Source organism: Pogona vitticeps, chromosome 9, assembly GCF_051106095.1.
Source record: "Pogona vitticeps strain Pit_001003342236 chromosome 9, PviZW2.1, whole genome shotgun sequence".
NCBI lineage: Eukaryota > Metazoa > Chordata > Lepidosauria > Squamata > Agamidae > Pogona > Pogona vitticeps.
Genome location: NC_135791.1, coordinates 27,364,707 through 27,385,333, shown reverse-complemented (window position 1 = coordinate 27,385,333; position 20,627 = coordinate 27,364,707). Strand labels below are relative to the sequence as shown.

General features: G+C 52.2%; 2 protein-coding genes across 2 annotated transcripts in view; one reads left to right on the top strand and one right to left on the bottom strand.

Annotated features, from left to right (window-relative positions):
• LOC110075713 (leucine-rich repeat and fibronectin type III domain-containing protein 1-like protein) overlaps positions 1–10,400 on the bottom strand; it is a 59,126-nt gene extending 48,726 nt beyond the window's left edge. The window contains exon 1 of the mRNA XM_020787194.3: positions 9,697–10,400. The gene's annotated coding sequence lies outside the window, so the exon portion shown is untranslated. The remainder of the gene's footprint in view (positions 1–9,696) is intronic.
• On the top strand, positions 4,970–18,895 carry LOC140702033 (uncharacterized). The gene is made up of 9 exons (XM_078379990.1): positions 4,970–5,206; positions 7,422–7,549; positions 9,359–9,524; positions 14,519–14,609; positions 15,999–16,180; positions 16,354–16,437; positions 16,643–16,786; positions 16,904–16,993; positions 17,545–18,895. The coding sequence occupies exons 1-9, from the start codon at positions 4,970–4,972 to the stop codon at positions 17,680–17,682; spliced, it is 1,260 nt and encodes a 419-aa protein (XP_078236116.1). The 3' UTR covers positions 17,683–18,895.
• The last annotated feature ends 1,732 nt before the right edge of the window (positions 18,896–20,627 follow it).

Below are 20,627 nucleotides of genomic sequence, written 5' to 3'. Positions count from 1 at the left end.
TCATCATCATCAAACAACAGTATGAGAGGAAATATACAATAATCAATACGCTGTGGCATGTCTCTGTTTTACACACAGACACACACACACACACACCCCAGCCCAGGTCAGCCCTTGACCCACGACACCCCAATGGCTGAGGAGAGGGATGGGGGGGGCCCTGCCCATTTGGGGCTGCCCCCCTCTTTGACTTTTCCAATGGCATGCAAGAGCTGCAACCTGAAGGGGTTCTGGCTTTGTAATTTCTAGGCAGATTAAAAAAAAAACACACACAACATAAATAGGTTTATAATCTATGCATCACTATTCCAGTCACATTGTCTGGAGCATTTTTAGGCCACCTTCAAACAGCTTGTCACATTCATGGTTGCTTGACTTCTGTTCACCCACCCTCAGATAATATTATTAAACAAAATTAAGGAATTGTTTCCCTTGTTTAATTATTTTTTTAAGTGTTGTGTCTACCTGGGCAGCTGCTGTTGGGCCTCTGAATCACAGTGAGGGCATGCAGGTTTCCCAGTTCCAAAACTGGGAGCAACTGGGTCCCTGAGCCACCTGGAATCCCAGCAGAACGCAAGACCCCTGGGGCGCCCCTCTGTGAGCAGCCGGCCTCTTGGCCTCGGGGCCGGCGTCCCCACAACAAACTGGGCCCAGAATCCAGTCCAGGAGTCAAAGCAAAGCCACTCGGCCCAGGGGCGGTGGAGAGTATGGGGCAGGGTGTGGGGTGGGTGTGGGGAGGAGATGGAGAGGCAGGGAGTGAAGGGCAAGCCGGAGTGAAAGAGCCTTTCCCGCCACTGATGCCACAGCGTGGGTCGGAACGACTCGGAGCCTCCCAGCACCCTCGGCCTGGAAAGGAGGCCCCTCCTGGAGGACGTCTGGCCCAACTCTGCAACACTGTGGAAGGACGTTCCTCTGGGCAGGTTTCTGCAGGGAATCGGAGCTTATGAAACAAGAGCTGGAACCTGCCCCAAGCCCATGCGCATTTTCCTCCCCCCTCATGCAGCAAGGTAACAGAGAAAGCTGTAAGAGCCAAAAGCCACGAGTGGGCCGCTCTGCAACCCATAATGACCTCTCAACTTTTCACTCTAAGGTTCGAAGCAGGATGGACCAGCCATGGGGGAGAGCTGGACACCCGTGCATGCTCAGAGACGCCCTTCTAAATTTCTCCATAGATTAGCTGCTCACTTGCACACCCCTCCCCCATCACCTGAGAGACCTTTGGAAGATGTCAGGTAGAATTCACCTGGACAAGCTTCCCTTGATGGGCCTGAAGAGCAGGCAATTGTTAATTTTACATACAGGAAGCTCTTTGATTGTGTGACCCTCTCACTTGTTTTCCTGGACAGGCAGCATCTGAGTCCAATTCTACAGCCTCATGCCAGACCCTCTATTTAATCTGCTGAAACGTCACTCCATTCTTTTCTCCCACCTTGAAGTGGCAGATATTGTGTGTGGGAGGGAGGGGAGGGGAGGGAGGGAGGGAGGGAGAGAAGAGGTTGGAGACTTCTGCTAGGAAAGGGAAACGTGGCCACCACACGTCCTGCCTTTCGCTCTCCGGTTGCTTCGCTTTTAACCTTCCTTTTCAGTCAGCTGGAAAACATGATCTGAAATCATTACCAGGCTCATCAACAGAATTAATCAGGGCATGTGCCTCTCAGGGGTCTCAGGACAGTGTGCAGAAACAGTCAGGCAGTGGATGGTGTCACTCACTCTCTCACTCACACATGTTCCCCTTCCTGTGCCCCCCCCTTGCCAATCTTGTTCCCGGCACCTCTTTTGCTGCTGCAAATCAACAAGAGGCACAGGGTAGGGTGGGGGGGGCTGGGGGGAGGGAGAGAGCACAGCTGCCGCTCAAGATGGTGGAAAATCAAAGGCGTTTAAGAGTTTCACTCCACGCTTAGCCCAGGATTGGCCGGTGGGACAGGCAGGAGAAACGTGTGAGGAATTTATACTGGCGGGAGAGAGCAGGGAGGAGGCAACCGCAGCAGCAGCAGCAGCGCACAGAGGCGCCTTTGACAAGGGCTCTTGCTCTCATGTGCTCTGACATGGTGCTCGGGGTGATGCATTCTGCATATGCTCAGGGGGCAGTGCAAGATGCACACACTCACCAGTATGTTCTTGGAACCTGGCGCAAGTTGGTCCTGTCAGCTTTGTGACTGTCTACAGATTGCAGAGTATCTGAAAATGGGCTTCACCTCCAACGGTACCCAAAACCAACAACTGGAGGGTAGGTAGCAGCATTCTACCCCCATCTCACAGGACAGGCTGGCCTCTCCCCACAGGAACCGCTCTCCCTTTGATACCCAGATCTCATGGCCTCTGGACCACTGTGGCTCCAGCGAGAGGGAGATGCTGAAGCCACCCTGGGTTACCGGAGCTCTCCCATGTGCTGAATCTTGTCCTACAAACAGGTTTAGCACCTCACTAGGCTCTTGCAGCGTTCCGGTTGAAACCAAGAGCAGATTTCTATACCCACCCCTATCAGAGTCACCCAGCGTCACTGCCACCTGTGAATGTGGACTGATACACCATCCTTTCTTTCCCACCCCCCCAAAAAAAGGTTAGTCACAGATGGCACCAGTCTCTGGAATCACAGTGACAAGTGCTGAAACCTAATAACGGTCATACAAAACAACAGTCAAAGAGGAATCCAGCCTGTGTTCATTCTCCCAGGGCTTCCACAAATAGAAGACCCATTTTTCAACTAGCACCCGAGCGATTGAAACATGGGGGGGGGACACCCAGGTGCCTAACTGGAAGGCAGCTCCATAGTGGGAGAGGCCACCACCAAGAAAATGGACCTGCTGGACTTGGGTGGCCGAGAGATACCATGGACGGCCCCCCCCCTCCCGAAGGAGAAATAAGCGGCTTCAAGGTCAAATCAAGTCAAAACTCTCCCTAGAAGCAAAAATGGCTAAACAGAGGCAATCATATTTCAAGCGCCCCATGAGAAGGCAAGGCTCGTGAGAAAAAGATAATAATAATAATAGTGATGCTGGGAAGAATTGAAGAGAAGGGGAAATGAGGACAACTGAACAGGGCCACAACTCATCTCAGTAAAGGAAGCCACAGCTCTGAGTTTGCAAGAGCTGAGCCAGGCTGTTACTGTACGTATTTTCCCTCCCCCAAGTCTCTAAGAAGGGAGAGGGCAGAGCAGAGAAGGGGGGGGGCTCTCCTGCCTCCAGCATGCATGCATGCAGGCGCATGTCTATACGTGCAGCAGCATATAGCTGCCCTGTTCGTCAGCGCTCACCGCTGCTGAGGTCTATTTTCAACTGTTGATAGCTTTCCTGGACAATGGCTTTTTTCTAAGACATCCTCAACCCAAAGTACGATCACCTCCTGGCTTTTACATCCGTGGAGAACAGGACTATTGTGGAATACAATGAGCAGGGAAAAGTCTTCACCGATACAGCGGGGAGCAAGGCTTGAAAAGCAATCTTCACTGGGAGAAGAGGCGCTTTAAAGAGGCGCACCTTCTGACTAGAATCCTCTGGGGCTCCTCCTCGGGCAGCCACAAAGCAAGCATTTAGTGGCTGGCTCTGGAAGAAAGAGCTGTCATGTGGGGCTCGCAGGTTGCCAGCAGCCGATGCCAGAGGTAATTCTGCCTCAGGATTAGGGGACTCCATGGAGGCATCCTGCAGTCTCAAACTGCACACAGAATGCAGATGAAAGCTGATTTTGTGACAGGATCCAGTACTGCCTGCTCTCTCTTCCCACCCTCACCCTCAAAGGCACCACCAGCCCATCCGAGGGTGTGGAGAAAACAACATTCAGTGGGGGAGCCCGGCATTAAAAGCTGAATGGTCCTTGATATCTCATCGATGGGATTCTGGCAAAGCTTCGTGTCTGAGCAATCAGGCCTGCAAATGAAGCCTGTTTTTTTTCCTTCTGACAATCAATCACAAAACAAAGGCAACTTACAGTAACTGGAAAGTTACAGGGGGCATAAAAGGCTGGTGTTGTGACAATCAGATATCTCTTGACATTTAGGGAATCCCCATGTCTAACAATGTGTTCTCTCACGCATATCCTCATTTCTGGAGAAACAGGAAGTATCATGTCACAACACAAGAAGGGTGAGGGGGTGTATGTGTGCACGCATGCAGAAACTCAGGTAAAATCGACACTGGAATTTGTTTCACTTCCACAACCTTGTCGTGCCGGTCTTTTATTTATTTTTTTCGGCATGCAACAGCTGCTCTGGGGGTCACCCATTAACGAAAGCAGCCACTGTGTGCGCTGCAGGAAGATCAGGGCCCAAAGCAGGGTTGTTAATTGCAGGAGAAGGAAGGAAGGTTTGTCAAGATCACGTCTGCTTTCGCATTTGTGTTTACTCTGCTAATTAACGCAGGTTGCAAGCCTTGTGGAGGGAGGGGGAGAGGGAGGTTTACATTCCTTTATGCTGGACAAAGTCACACAGACCTGGCCAGGAATGGAGGGCTACAACTCTTGTAAAGCTCTGCTATGTGTAGACTGAAATTTTGCTTTCTAATGATAATGATGTTGAAGATGGTGGTGATGATAATCATGGAATCATAGTGTTGGATGTGATCCCAAAGGGTCATCTGGTCCAACCCATTGCTGATGCAGAAATCGAGAGCTAAATCAGCCCTGAGGGACGGGTACCAGCCTCTGCTTAGAAACCTCTGGGTGACGGGGCGTCTGCTCCCCTCCACTGCTGAGTGGCTCTTCTGCCACAAAATTCTTCCCAATGGTTAGTCAGAATCTCCTTTCTTGTTCTTTGGGCAGAGCCTCCCCAACCCCCCCCAACCCCACCTTTAATAGAGAAGAAACAGAAGCCAAGTCATGGATTTCCCACCTGCGGATTCCTCCCCCCTGCCCTGAGTCAAAGACCAAGGTGGGAGAATGTCACAAAACAGGGTCTTAGAGCTTGGAGGTCTAGGGCTGGAAAAGCAAGCCCTCCCTCCTGCAGGAAAACAGCGACAACATCTCCCAGGAGATACACATGACAAATGCGCTGGTGCAGGGAAGGAAGAAATGCCGCCCAGGCCATGAACAGGCTGGGGAAACAAGGGCCAACGAGATGCTGCTGCTGCTGTTGGAGGGGCCAAGAGGTCTCAAGCCTTCCCTTCTCCAGTCCTGCTCGCTGGGCGAGGAGGGGAAGCATTGTTACTGCAAGTCTGAGGAGTGTGTAGCCCTGCGGAAGTCGCTGGACTACAGCGCCCATCATCCCTGGCCACTGGTGATGCTGGCTAGATAGCCAGATAGAAGTGATGGGAGTTACTATCCAGCAGCATCCAGTTGGCTGCCAATTTTCCTCCCCTGGGCTCTTGCCGAATGCCAGCGCTGCTGCTCAGAAGGGGAAGGCAAGGGGGCCGGTGCAGGAGCAGGGAGGTGGCCAACAAGGAGCTGGAGGTCAAGGGAATTCCCCTTCCCAGGGGGCTGGATGACCAGGCCATTCTTGATGGCCAGGGGTTCACAGAATCCTCAGGCCTCTCCTTGGGAAGGACCTTGAGGGTCATCCTGCCTACCCACCCACCCCGTGCCATGGCAGGGCTCCACCGCTGGAACACCCCTGAGAGACAGCCATCGGACTGGCTTCCAAGGGCCTCCTTCTGCCCAACCTGGGGTTTCATCCTGAGCAAGGGCTCAGCCTCAGAATCCCACTTCGGTCCCCTGGCGCCTCCTCTGCAGCCCGTGAGGTGGTTTAGAATGCTGACCCGCTAGAGCCACGGCAGTGGCAAGAGGTGTCCTAAGCATCCATAAAATGGCTTGCCCAGGCCAGATGGGTACCGGGGACTGGAGGGGAGGGCTTCTTCCGCAGAGACCCTCCCTTCGGGGCAGGCTTAAAGACATCTCTTTATCCGTTGCCTTTGAAGATCCTGCTAAAACTTTTAGTGCCAGTTGCCGAACCCATCATCAGAAGCAGCGTATCCAAGTGTGTTAAATTGCTATAAAGTGTGAGCCCTCATACTGGGAGACGCAGAAATACTTGTAAGTAGAGCTGTGGACTGGTGTGTCCCGTCCCCCCCCCCCCCCGCTCCTGCACCTGCATACGGCTGGAGGCCCATTCTGGGCTTCCATATATGTATCCTCTTTTAATCAGTCCAGAGCAATTTATGCCCCGCCCAGTACCAAATGTGTGGCCCAAATCTCAGTCAAGATACAAAGCTGTTAAGTCGATGCTTTGGAAAACCAAATTGCTCTAGCTTTTTTGCCTTCACACTCCTGTATGTAGAATTTGGAAGCACTGAAGACCTGGAAGAGAGGGGCCATGACTAGCAAATTTCAGGCAGCGAGGGCGTTTGGTGTGTGTGCATGTGTCTCTACTAAGCACCTTTAAATCTGATTATTTTCCCCCATAAGAAAAGAGGTGGCTGTAGTCTGTTGAATACAACTTGTGCCCCCCCCTGCCCCCAAACAGACAGGTGTTTAAATTTGCTTCCACTTTGGTCCAGACTTCATGCAAAGTGAGCCAAATCAGGCCCATTTGGTCTAGAAGTTGGAATTGGCCTGAATCCACCCTATAGGCCAATGTTTAAGCTATCACCCTGTAGTGTGGAATGAAAAAGACCCTCAACCTGATGGGATGCTGTGCGCATCCGAGAGGATGACTTCAGGTTGGAAAAGCAAATATCCACCATCCGTCATTTCATTGTCAGCAGATCTTCATGCAATTGTCACACGCCACTGAGTATCCTACAGATACCATATATATGAAGATATATATGAAGATATATATGAAGTTTAAAGTCATGAATATGCTAAGTTCACCTTTATGGCCCTTTATGTGTTTTCCCTTCCTCTTCTTTTCTTTCTTTCACCCATTTTCCTCACCTTTCTTTTCTTGGCTTATTTTTCCCATCTCTGTTTTAAAATCCAGTTCAAATATTGAAACAATGTGTTTGAAGCACAAGCTTCTAAAGGTTGTTCCAGAAGCGAAACCTGAGTGACAGGAAGAGAACACATCCTGCCCCGGGGTCAGCGCCCCTCACTTGCACCCAGAAACATGATTTTTGTGGACCTCCGCTCTCAGAATGCCCTCAGCTGCTGCGGCCAAGGGAGGCTACTCGGAGAAGACGAATTTTAAAAAATGAACTTCTCTTGGTCTTGGCACGGAACGCCCCACAGGCTCCTGTTTCATGTCCTCCAGCTACGAAGATTTATGCTGAACTGTTGATAATGTGTAATCTTTCTCTCTGTGTGTTTCTAACTAGGGTCTGCTTCTTAGCCAAATGAACCTTCTCAGGCTTTGAAATTGATGGAAGAGAGGCTGTGGCAGAATCATTAAATGCTGCTACACAGAAGATGGAGCGGAGCCTTCAGCAGCCTACGTACAATGGTGTGTGATGGCCGGGGGGGGGGAAGCAGAGCCTCTGTCCCCCTTTTTACGTGAAGTGGGGTGTTGCAGACATATTCCCACTTTTAGGTGCAAGCCACGGTGGTTCCCCTTTCAGGGCTTCCTGGCCGACTGGTCATTGCGCATCGCCTTGGCCTTGGCCAAGCAGAACAGCCACTGGCACGGGGAGAAGAGTTTGCATGGTGGTAAAGGGATTTGTATGCCTGCAGTCGACACACGAAGGCGGTGAGGTGTGTGCGGGTGGGGGTGGGGGTGCGTGTGCAAGGGAGCAGTCTTTGTCAGCATTTTTTTAAAAATAAAACTTCTCCCTTGAAGGGTCATATTTTGAAACGCCACACTGCTGAAGCCTCGACCCTGGAGATGACTTTAAAGGGTAGCTGTCAAGACCCATCACTGTTTCTCCTCCCGCCTCCCTCCAGCCCTAACTCTGTGCTCCCTCCCTCCCTCCCTCCCTCCCTCCCACCACGGCTCTTTAAGCTGATGTGCAAAATTCTAATCCCCTCCAGTTAAGGCCATAAATCACTTGTGATCACTTCAGCATTAGCCAAAATAAGGAAGAAAATGGGAGGGAGGGGGAGAGAGAGAGAGGGAGGCGGGGGGGCATACAGGTGTGAGGGGGTAGGTAGGAGGGAAGGGGACAGAGAATATTAATGGGCACAGAGTCATCAACGCCTCTGGAAACAGAGGGGGTCTGAGGGGAGAGCTGGCAAGCGCCCCTGTGCCCAGAAAGCCAGGGCTCAGCCTGCTAACTGAGCTGAGTGCTGGCAAGGAGGAGTGAAGGAAGTGGCGAGAGACCTCCCTCAGCCATCATCTGGGGTGAGGGAGATCATGATCAACAGAAGATGTATGTTGCAGAAATTAAAATAATACTAAACTGTGCTCTGCTTTCTTTGCTGTAAAGAATGCCTATATGTATTTTTTTTGGGGGGGGGGGGAGCCAACTTAAAAATCAGAGAACCACCTGCTCAGAGGCTCGGTATTTGATTGAGCTTGTCCCTGCAGCCAAACACAGCCAAGCACATTTGGTCACTGCATTCTAATGGTGGAGGAGGAATATATTGGATCTTTGATCACCTAAAAGGTCTCTGTGTGTGTGTGTGTGTGTGTGTTTGTGTAATGCAAGCAAGATCATCTCCAACAATAAGTATACTGATTCTACCCTTCTGCTCCTTGCTTTTAATTAATACAGAAGAGCTGCCATGGATGGTTCGGTTGTCAAAATTGTCAAGATGGACTTAACGACCCACCAGGGATTGGGGGAGGATCAAAGACACTGTTTGGTTTGTAAGCTAGACTGCTCACCTGTGGAACCCACAGGAGACCGACGACTGGAAGGAGCAGAGACAGGGAACAGAAAGCAAAAACAGAAACCAGAGCAAAACCTTGATGCCATCCCTGTGCTGAGAGAGAGAGAAAAAAAGGCTCCTGATCTGGAGATTCACTCAAGTGCAAAAAGACCAAACAAAACCCCCAAACCGGAACCTCAGCCTGGCTTCAGACACCTTAGAGACACTGTGAAGTGATTCCAGTCTCCGGGGTATTCAGCGAAGAACCACTTCTCCTTCTAGAAACGTGTCACAGGCACCCCTGGTGCCCGTTTTGCCCGCAGAGTTTTCAGCACAGTCAAGCTCGAGCTTCCTTAGAACGAGAGGCCGGAGACACCCCCGTCTGTGGCCCCTGCCGGCAAATCTGAACGGCCAGACAGGCAGGGCAGCCCCTCACCCCTCAGAAGAAGAAGAGGGGGGACGCGATCCCAAAATGAGACCCGGGGGGTGGGGTGGGGGTGGGGAAAGAGATGCCTACCACTCCACATAAAGTGGCATCTGCTCGTTGAGGTGTACAGATGCAAGATTAGGAATAATATTTGCCGTTTAAGCAAGACAACAACATGTCTCACCTCAGCAGGGAAACTGGTGAGCAGGTGGCTGTCATGTCTGTGCCATCCCCCACTTCCCCCCAAATGCTGTTCGCGAGGGATGATGCCCAGCTTCAGGTCTCTGGTTCCTGTCCTCTTTAGGGTTCTCTTCCTTGCAGTCAGGCTGGGAAGGGACGACCCGCCGTGGCCGAAGACCTGGAGAAGCCGAACCACCACCCCTGGAGCGCTTCAGGGCAGCACCGCGAGAAGGTGGCCTCCCTCATGTCCTGGCCTGAAATGCCGGCCGCGCTGCCTTCTGTCCCAGGACGACTCTGGCCGGCCCTTGTGAGGAGCAGGGAAGCAGGCCGCTCCTTCTCAGAAGGAAGGAAAACATTTTACGAATTGCACAAAAAGGAAAGCAGACAGATAGACACAGGCAGGCAGGCAGACCGAGGGAGCCTTGAAATTCCCGGGGAGGGGAGGGGAGGAAAACAGAAAGAAGAAAAACATTTCCAACCTGGGGCTGTTCAGTTCACTAGCGCTGAGCCACTTTCTCACCCCTGGGGGGTTGGGTGACTTCTTCTTCCACCTCGGCTGACCACCACCACCACCACCGGCGCAGAGATGATTCCACAGCCTCATCGAGTGGGAGAAGGAAGGCCAAACGAAGGGGTGCGAGTCTCTCTCTCTCTCTCTCTTCAGAAACTGCACAAACCTCCAACTCCCACACACCTCTCCTCCACAGTAGCTTTCTTTAGAAACACCAAACCAGCAGCTCTCCAAATCACAAAGACCAGCCACTGCCCCCCCCCGGGGAGGGGGGCTTCCCCAAGGGGCCAAACCAGTCTGCTTACCTACCTCTGGTTACAAATTAAGCTTTGTACTGAAAATGAAAATGAACGGGGCTGGCCGTGGGTTGCTCCTCCTCCTCCTCCTCCTCCTCCTGTGACCCAGGGCAGAGTCCTTGCCTTCTGCAACCATGACATCACCTGCCAGGCATTTAGCCCCACCTGGGAATTCCTTTTGGATCTCGTCCAGAAGGCTTTACACCTGCACGCTGCAGCACATTCATTTTCCAAACCTCATGGCGGGACACTCCGCAAACTGCCCCAAAAGTGAATTGCATTTTCTTTTTGTTACATTGCAAATGGAAAGTTCAGGTGGTATAAAAACCAGGGCCATGGAGGGTCCAGGACACAGCAAGCCCTTGGAGACCGCAAAGGAGAGCCCAGTGGTCAGAGAGGCGCAAAAGAAGCTTCCCAAAAGACATGATGATGATGATGATGATGATGATGATGATGATGATGATGATGATGATGATGATGATGATGATGAAGGTGAGAGGTAAGAAATCCTTCATTTCATATCCTGGGATGGTTCTGGGACAAGAGCAAGCAAACGTTGACCCTTTGGGAGTGATGGAGGATCTTTGGTTCTCATCCTGATAAGGGGGCCGACAGCGTTTCTTGTGGGCCGAGGGTGGCTCAACTCCACCCTGGGGGGTAGACCCCCCCCATGCCTTGGATGGTACCCCCCCAAGGATCTCCCCCCAAGGACGATGGGAGGCCAGGAAAGCAACCCCCAAGGGCCACAGCACAAAGGTTTCCCCGGCTAGCGGGTTGTAGCACAAGGGCTGTGGGGGACCCGGGCACAGTTGCCACTGAGGCAGCACGAGAGCTCAGCTCAGAAAAGTTGCTCATTGGACTACAACTCCCAGCATCTATTAAAAAAGACTATTTTATCCTGGCACTTGGAAATTTCTCTGACATGCAACGACTGCGTTCTTCCTGAGGTGGTAATCAGTGCTTGGAAAAGTTACATTTTGGACTACAGGGTCCAGAACAGCCCAGACTGATGCACTGGCTAGGGGACGTTAGTTGCTATAGGTTTTTTAAGTGTCACTTCTCCAGCAGGTGTTTTTGGGCAAGTGGGTGGTGGGTGGCCTGAGAGCCTGACCTTCTGTCTCTTCTGCATGGGTGGGGGAGGGATGCTCTAGGAAATGAAGCTGCTCATTCAGCCCAGTCCCTTCGCTTGTGCCACCCTTTGCTTCCTGTGAACCATGTAACTGACAGCACTGCCAAGAAACTTTGTACCAGGGTTTCCTCACATGCAGACATTTCCAGACTTGGTTTGCCTTGATTAGTTGATTGAAATGCACCCATGTAGGGCAGGGCCAGTGCAAAGAGGGACACGGGGTTGAGGGACATTCCTAAAAGGGTTTCCTAAAGGAGGAAACAGGCAGAAATCTGACTGGTGCAGCTTTTGGAGGCATTCACATGAAGTGATGGGAGAGTTGGGGATTACTGCCTACTGTACAGCTCTTTAAAGATACACATAGTGTCTCCAAGTGGCCCATTCAGGTCCTGGCTTGCTAGGCAAGAAGGGGAGCAGAAGAGGGAGAGAAAGGAGTTTTTTTTCCTTTTGGGACTACGACTCCCAGAAGCCACCAGCCATGGAGGTGGGCTTATGTACCTTCAGTTCTCTCTCACTGCTAGTCTAAAACCCACTCACTCCCAGCAGGCAGACCCACAAATGACCCTTTGGAGAACCCCCTCCTGGAAAGAAAAGGTGGCGAGCACGCTCCCCCCTTTCCTGCGTGAGGCGGGCTCAGCTTTCCTTCCTCTTCTCTTCATCCACAGCCAGCTTTTCATGAAGACCCTGGGGGGGGGGCAGGAGAGCCAAGCGCATCAGGCTCCCCCCTCCCCAGCCCTTCTGCATCACCAGAGCCCCGTTTCTTGCCCTGGGACCCCTGCTCTCGCAGGAGAACCCCTTCCAAGCTCCTGCTAATTGGGCAATTACTCAGCTTCCCCATGCAAATAGAGTTACAGGGAAATAATTGAAGCCCTAAGCAGTGATGAACGAGGTTGGTTCGGAAGGACGGTGAAGTCAAGGCAATTATCTTCCAGGGTTTCCCAAAACCCATCATTCCAGCAAATATTTTATTTACCAAAGTTTTCCCTCACTGCAGTCATGCCGCAATTAACCAATGGCAGGAAGGACAGCCCGGGGGAGGCTCTGCCATTAACAGCCCGCCTCCAGGCGTGATGCTGCCTGGCCCCCGCTGGCATCCACCTGCCCCCCACCAGCCAAAGGCTCAGGGGCCTGCCCCACTGAAGGAGATCAGGACTAGAACTGGAAAGAGCCTGGGAATGCTCTTTCTTTGGGCTGCAGCTCCACTGGTCAGGCTGGCTGGGGATTCTGGGCACTGTAGTGCTGAATAATAAATAAATAAATAAATAAATAAATAAATAAATAAATAAATAAATAAATAAATAAATAAATAAATAAATAAATAAATAAATAAATTCTCCCAAGTTCATGGACAAAGACCAGGACCTTTCAGGTTGCCTAAGTACAAACCCAGAGGTGTATTCTGTCCTCCGACAGTCAGGGAACAGTGAAACGGCCTGGGTATTGCAAATTTGTAAATTCACGGGATGAAGTAAGACATGCCTTTGAAAACCAGATTAAGCTCAGCAACCGCCACTGGCTTCTCAATGACTTAGACAGTCAGAAATTGGTGGGGATGCTCTCTCAGAGAGGCTGGTGTTGAAGCTGCAAACATTTCAACATTCATGATGCAGTAATTCACAATAGTCCATCATGCATCTGAGACAGCCAGACTAACTCCGCTGGGACTGGTGGGGGGGGGCAGTTCTCAGCCCCTGGAATCCTTGACAGGCATGCTTTCAAATGTTGGGGAAGGCCTTGGGGTTTAGATGAGCGGCAGGAACATTCTTCCAAAGGTCCGCTCTCCATGCCATTCCACACACAGGAGCCTCTGCTTGGTTTGTTTTTGAAAAACGCAGTTGTGTTTTAAGGAAGCTCCAAGAGGCATCTAACAGAGGTCAGGGAAGCCCCCCCCCCAGGAGAGCTTAGCCTACCGGAGGTGAGGAAGGAAGGCAGAAGGAACCCACAAGACCGCGTGCAGCTCATGGGAACGAAGATTACGTGCTGGGGCCATTTAATGATACTCTTCAGATTTTAAAAGCCTATCATAAAGGGAGCAAAGAGCTATTATTCTTCCGTGACACACACACACAAATCGTGCAAGGTGCTATGGTCTTTCTGCTGCAAAAAAGAAAGAAAAGAAAAGAAAAGAAAAGAAAAGAAAAGGGTGGATTGGGCTAGCAACCAGAGGCAAAAACACCCGACCGTTAGCAGAAAGATCACGGCTCTGCTGAGCGGATTTAGGAGCTTGGCTTCCCCCAGAAACAACTGCTATCCTCCACAGCCAAAGGAGCCATGGGCTTGGCGGGGGGGGGGAGGATTTAGCGGTAGTTCATGTCTGTGTGGGGAAATGGAAGAGGTCTTTTTGCAGGTCTGGTTATCCCCACTGCCCTTTCTCGGCATCCCCTTCTTAGAAATGTCCCTGGCCACCTGCTGGCTGTAACCTTCCTAGCTATGGAACTGTTACGACCACCGCCACCCCTAACCCCACTAGGAGAAGGGCGCCGCTGCAGCTTCCTGCAAACCCCACTGGCCAGCCATGCTCTGCAGCAACAGGAGAATCCTGGCTGGCCAGCCTCCCTCATCCTTCAGGGGTCGGCCACTGGTTCTCCAGCCCCCTTCCAAGGTCCTGCTTCCCTCTGGCTTGGAAAGGCAGGGGCTTAACCCTGAGGTGTCCCCTCGTGGCGAGAGCTGGCACCGACCACTCCAGAGGTCCGTCCTCCTTTTACAGGGATTCAGGCCGGTGCCAGCTCCTCCTGTAAGGGATGGCACGCTCACACAGGGCACACAGATGTGCAAGATGGAGATTGCAAAGCCGCCTTGTCTTGGTCAAGAAATAAGGGGGAAATCAGAGGTCTTCCTAAAGGCCTCTCCATGAGGAGGAGGAGGAGGCAGCCTCTGCTGGGGAGGGGCCAGAGGCTGGAAGAATACCTTTGTTAGACTTCAGTTCCCAGAATCCCCCAGTGCCCAGGCTGGCTGAGGGATTCTGGGCACTGTGGTTCGAAAACCTGAATGCTGGGAGGAACCAGGTGCCTCTTCGGCTTCCAAGTCTGCAGAGAACTGAAAAGGGACTAGCCTGGCTTCAGAGCCCGCAGGCCAGCCCTGGACCAGAGAGCCTAGGCAGAGAGGCAGAGAGAGGGGAAGGGGTGTGTGCAAAATGGCCCCCTCCCAAGCCAGCTCCCTGGCGCTGGTGGTTGGCATCCTCCGCCCTCCGGTCAGCCAATGCTTGTATCCAGGGAGCCTCCCCTGCCTTCCACCCCCACCAAGAACAGCGAGACCCCCCCACCCCCTTCCAGCTCAACACCACTCCACTGCTCAGGTATTCATCCTCCACCCACACGCCTGGCCTCTCCCCCCTTTCTTTCTTTATTCCCTCCTTCTTACTGAAGTGCCCGCCAAGCTCCATTAAACGCTGCAACAATGCCAGGCACGCGGCCAATTTCATTAGCACACCGAAGGTGAGCGATGCCAATCCAGTCCGTGCGGTATTAATTAGTGACAGCAAGGCTTGCTGTCCCTTTGCCGCATTTCTGCAAACTGCCCTGACCCCCACATCCCTCCACCCCACCCCTTCCCCAAGATTAGGCAGCTTGAGATGCAAGCCCCCCCCCCAGCCACATGTTTAATAAGCAGCCCCACAACGGAAATATTAATGTCTGAAGTCAACACACACCCCTTCCCACCTGTTGTGGGAAGCTTATCAATCGGCTTCCCGGCTTTGCTCTGGAATCTTGGACAAAGGCAAACCGTTTGGCGCCCCGTGCTGCCACGGCACAGCTTGGTGTTTCCATAATGACATAGATTAGTGGCCTTCCGGGAGCGGTCAAAGAAGAGATGCAAAGCAGAAGGAAATCTGGTGGGCCTGCGATTAGGAGACAGATGCTTTTGTCCCTTAGCCCCTGGCACGGTGCAGAATCGCCTTGGCACAGAGGGCAGGGCCCGAGTGAAATGCTCGCTGTGCCCCCTGGCACCCTCTCGAGGCAGGAGGGGCCTTGTTAGACAGGCCACAGCCGGGGGGGTGGGGGAGGCCTTCGACTGCTCTGGAGAACAGGTGGATTTGTCTGTCTGGATCAGATAAACACAATCCACGCCAGAATTACTTTGCCATCAACAGTCAAAAAGCAGCCGGCTAGCCACAAACAAGGTGACCGCCTTCTCCTCTGGTCTTCACTCTCCTCCTCTCCCCACCAGCTTCTGGTACTGAAAATATAGACTGCCTTTGAAGGCAGAGGTTCTGTTTCGATAATACAGCTGACGCCCAGCAGTTTGGAGCTCATGGGGGTTCCTTCTCTGGATGTTTCCGATGGGGTCCTGGCTGTTCTGCTCCAAAGAAAGTCACTTCTCCATCCCATGCTGGTTGAGGCATTCTAGGAGCTGTGGTCCACAGACAGAGTACCTTCTCTTCTGAGGCTGTAACAAGAACCACCCCTCTTGTCTCTGGGCTTGGCATCCTCTTGCCTCCCACCCACACCCCAGCTCTGAGACCGCTTCCACTGTGGGGGGGGGGCTCTCTGCACTCAAAAACAACCGTAGCCCAGCCTCAGACCAGGAGAACAGAGCAGGAGAGGCCACCACAGGGCCCACCAGTGGACTCCAGTTTGGGGGAGGGAAGAACCTGGGGAGGGCTCGTCTTGCTCCACCCTCAAGGGCACCTCGGTGGCATCTGCTTGCCAACCACTGAGGCCGAGCAAAATGGGGTGGTTCATTGGAGCTCAGCTTTATCCTCTAACACTCCAAGAAGGAGCAAAAACACCGTAATCCCCTTAATGGCAGCAAAGCCAGCCTTAAAAACAGTCAGAACAATGCAAGCCACGAAGCTGGCCTCAACCCACTTGGGAATTCTGTGGAGGGAAATGTCGTGACACGGAGACCCTCATTCTCTCCCCATCGTCTTCGATGCAGCTGTCCTGAAGCTACTCCTGGTAGCTTCCATGATCATCATGCTTCTCCCGGAAAGGCCAGGCACCCACGGGGCGCCAGCGAAGAAATGCTTCCACATGAAAACACCCGAACACAACGGGGCCGCCTTCCGAAACCTCCGGAACAAATACGTAAGTGAGATGAACCTGTTCCAGACCCTCCACTCCCCCAGATATGGGCAGAAATCTTCCCCCCCCAAGAGGAACTGGGAATGGCTCTCTCTCTCTACACCGTCCAATGGTGGTGGTGGTGGTGGGGATGGGTCTCCGAGACGTTCCTGATTTTTGCCTCTTTTTCCTTCAAGGAGAACCTGAGGTTCCGCGAAGTGGCACCCTGGTGGAATTGCTCCGGGGAACACCTGAGGCTGCCCAAACTGAAGGCTCTGACGGTGAGTCTCCCCCCCCCACCGGGTTGATGAGAAAGCGGCAAAGCCATGGAGAGGGAAGGCGAAAGGGAGGGATCCGAGGGGGGGGCAACGTCTCCTTTCTCTCTCTCTTTGGGTCTCAGACTCCCCGGGCCTCTCGTGGGAGGGGGGGCGGCGGTTCTGGGCCTGCCCTGCTTTGGGCTCATCACATACTCTTTTCTCGGAGCAGAAATGGGAAATGCTGGAAGCCGTGGAGAGCCAACTGGACCTCTTCATCCCCGTCCTGCAGAACCAGAGTGAGGCCAGTTTCTCCCAAGATGCCTCCCAGGTGCTGGATTTCTTGCTGCCCTTCAGAGGAGAGCTCAAAGCCTGTGTGAGTAGGAAGCACCCCTCCCAAGAGAGGGCCCCCCCATCCCACCACCCCACCACTCTGCTGCCCCACCCATGCCAACACTCTCACCGGCCCCTGGGTTGTTTCTGTGGTTTTCAGATCCAGCACATGCCTGCTCACCCCCCGAAGTCTGGCCACCTGCAGGAATTCAAGGCACAGCTTCAGACGTTTAACACCAGCAACGTTGAGGTGAGTCCAGGACGGACGGACAGGTGGGCTGCAAAGAGCCCTTCACCTGGATGCCCCCCCCTTTTATAAACTCAGCCTTCCCAACAAGTGACTTGCTACCGAGAGATCGGAGGCTCCTGGACAGGATGCAGGATAGATAGGGGGAAGGGTTATGCCTTCAGGAGGGAGACTAATGTGCACAGTCCTTCTGCCAAAGGTCAAATCTACCTCTCCGGGGTGGGGGTGGGGGCAGAATTAAAAGTCACTTTTCCAAACACTGTGCAGGATGAGTGCCCAAAAAGCTTCTGTTCACCCATTTTAAAGCAGACTGGATACATTCAGAGACTGACGGCATGTCTTGTGAAGGAGAGAACCTCCATGTTCAGTGGCAGTCTTCCCATAATTTCCAGATGCTGGGAATGAGGCATCCTGGGGAGGTGTTTCTCTCCCTCCTATCCTGGCCGGGTGCTGATCCCTGGCTGCCCTCTGACGGCCCCTGTGCACTGGGGTAAATCAAATCCTGCTCCTCCACCCAACGGCTCACCCGGCCCGTCTTTCTCTCTCCTCCCCAGCAATCTCCCAAGTGCCTGGAAGCCGCGGTGGGCCTGAATATCTACAGGCTGCTGAGTGACCTCACCCACCACATCCTCCACCAGGACTACCGCTACCACCACCGCCAACAACATTGCCGCCACCCCTCTTCCAACTGAGGCCCAGATTTTGCCATCTACTTTGATCAAGCCGTTCACCACCGACAGACAGATCCCATCCTCCCCACGAATAATGCCAAGGCGGAATGTCTTCCATCCTCCGGCACCAACTGGTGCTCGAAGCAAACTCTGGGGTGAAATGAAGGGAACGACATTCCCCCACCCCACCCCTGCCTTGAAACATTTCATCTGCCTTCTGCAACCCGGCACATTCTGTGGGTGTTGGATTACAACTCCCATCACCCACACCCATACCACTCAGGGAGATGGGAATTGTAGTCAATAACATGCATTGGGTACCGGACTGCACAGAAGCTAAAAGGTTCTGAAGCTGAGCTTCGGGACTTTATGCCCAGTGTCCCCGGGATGGATGAAAGGCTGGCAGCCGTGCGGGCCTCCGTTCTTTTATTGGTGCCTTCCATGTGCCACAAACCCCTGAAGGCCACCCTCCGGATGACACCGAATGCTTCCCCCCCCCCCCCCGGGTCTCCGAATCCTGTTGAACTCCGCTTGCCTTCCCGATGCTGTTCTCCTCTGGCAGGAGAAACGTTTTCCCTGTGGAGTGCCTTGAGAAAAACTGTGTGCTTACAATATTGTGACGGAACGCTATTACAAAAGAGCTGTTTTACTTATGTAATTTATTTTAATTTCCTTGGGCCTGGAATTAACAAGTTCAAGAGGGAGGGAGGGGGGTATCATTATTTAAAGTGGCTCGTATTCATAAAACTCTTATTTATTCACGCTTCAGCGTCTGTTTGCCTGGAATGGCTATTATTTTAAAAGAGGGAAGGTGCAAGCGTGAAACCTGAATCACTTCCAACGGGCAACCGCGGCTGCCCCCAAATGGAAGGACCCAGCTTTGCACTTGGTGGAGCAAGGCTGGAAAAAAATCGTACTGGATGCAGATTGGGCTGGGACTTAAAAAGCCCAAGGATTCCTTCCACTCCGACCTCTTGGTGCATCGAGCAGCTGTGGGCCAAGTACGGAGAGGAAGGGAAAGTTTAAAAATTATTTTTGGCAACAATCCACAATTTTATTCCAGAGAAGATTGCTTGAAACTGACTTTTTCTTGAAAAACTGAACGGGGGATTCTCACCCAGTAGTAGTAATTTGTTATGATTTAAGTTCAGAAAGATTGATTTTTGTGTTATTTATTACTATTTTATTACAAGAGCCTTATTTTGCTATTTATTAACTTTTCTACAATACCACAAATGTTTATATATGTGCTTCTTTTACAATGTCTCAAGCTCTTGATTTAATTAAAGAGAAGCATAAGACTCCTGTGTGTTGTTCCCTTCTTTTCCTTGTATGCAGCATGGGGCAGGGTGGGGAGGCTGGGAGGAAAACGGCGCAGGGCCCACCTTGCCGGACTGAAGCAGGTTTACCAAACATCTAGTCTCCACCCCTGCCCATGGTGAGGTCATCATCATGTTGGTGACATTCTGACCTGGCAAAACAATCAACAAAGAGTCATTCTCTGAGTGTGAGATGAGGACATGGGCAATTGAGTTTAAAATCCCCATTGGCCCACCCCTGTTCATGGGTGAGGGGTTCAACTCAAATATTTTGCAGCCCAAGGCAAAGAAGAAGGGTCTTCCCACATGTACACCAAAACTGACTAAGCTGGCCGTTGAATCTGCTATGAAAGGCATCTTGAAATTCCCCTGGCTTTCTCACCAATGACACATGAGCCAATAGCGAGACACAGCAGCAAAGTGCACAAATATAATACTAAGCTGCCTCTAGAGAAACCCAGTCTTGAGAGCAAAAGAAGTAAGAAGGCCACTATATCCTCACCTGAGATTGTGTGGCCAGTTCTGAGCACCACAGTATCTGGAGGAAACTGGCAAGGTATTGAGCACATCTGGAAAAGGGGAAAGAGGATGGTAAAAGATCTGGAAAGCAAGCACTCCGAGAAATGGCTGAAGGAGCCGAGTAGACGTAGCCTGGAGGAGAGAACACAGAGAGGCAGTCTGATGGCCATCTTCAGATATTCAGAAGCCTGGCCGGGTGGAAGAGGGAGTGCGCTGGTTTCCTGCTGGTCCAGGGGAAAGGATCCCAGCCAATGGATCCAAATTTCAAGGAGGAGATTCATCATCAGAACTGAACAGGCTTTCTTCAAAAGGGCGAGACTCTCCTTCTTCAAAGATTTTCAAACAGAGGCGAGATGGTCACCTGACAGGATTCCCTAGCTGTGGATGTCCTGCCATCATCCCCAACGGGGTGGGGGCCCCATGCCCTTGGGACCCCCTCCCAACAGTATCATTCTATGGGTTTTGAGGATTATGCCCTCTCAGGCCTGGGGGAGCCTTCACCCTCTGAACCGCGATGCCTTTGCGCACCTGTTTCCTAGCCCCCCATAGCCTTCTGAGACGAAGAGAAACCCGAGTGGCGTGATGCCTCCATGGCCACACCCATCTGACAAGACACGAGAGTCTCCATCCAGGCAGTCTTACCCGCAGTCCAAACAGCCAGGGATCTCACGCCCACCTACAAAGGCTGGTGAGAAAATTACTTCAACTTCATGTCAGTATTAGTCACCCAGGAGCTAACGGTAGGCTGATAGGATTAGTAATCTTTCCCCCTGACATGTAATTCAATTAAACACTTGTTTCTCTTTTTTTCATTTAAATAAATTAAGCCTTTCACGTTTACTGACAAAATACCAAGGTAGCATTTAGGACGACAAGAGAGGAAGGCAGGGGAGGGATAGGATGGATGGAGGGAGGCTAGCCAAGCTTTGCCCCCTCCACAAACACACACACACACACAGAGGGAGGGAGGGAGGGAGCCACAGCAAAACCCGGGAGGACAGAGTCAGTCCTTAGCCAGAGAGGGGAACCGAGGCAGCCCCTGCAGACCAGAAAGGGTCCCTGTGGGTGATTGAAAGGGACTGAAGGGAGGAGCAAACACGCAGGAATTTGCACAGAGAACTAAAGGCA

Coding starts and splice junctions, on each gene's coding strand:
- LOC140702033 (XM_078379990.1), top strand. CDS start 4,970: ATGACAAATGCGCTGGTGCAGGGAAGGAAGAAATGCCGCCCAGGCCAT. Junction 9,525..14,518: donor GACGACTCTGGCCGGCCCTT/GTGAGGAGCAGG, acceptor TTCTTACTGAAG/TGCCCGCCAAGCTCCATTAA. Junction 14,610..15,998: donor GAGCGATGCCAATCCAGTCC/GTGCGGTATTAA, acceptor CGTGACACGGAG/ACCCTCATTCTCTCCCCATC.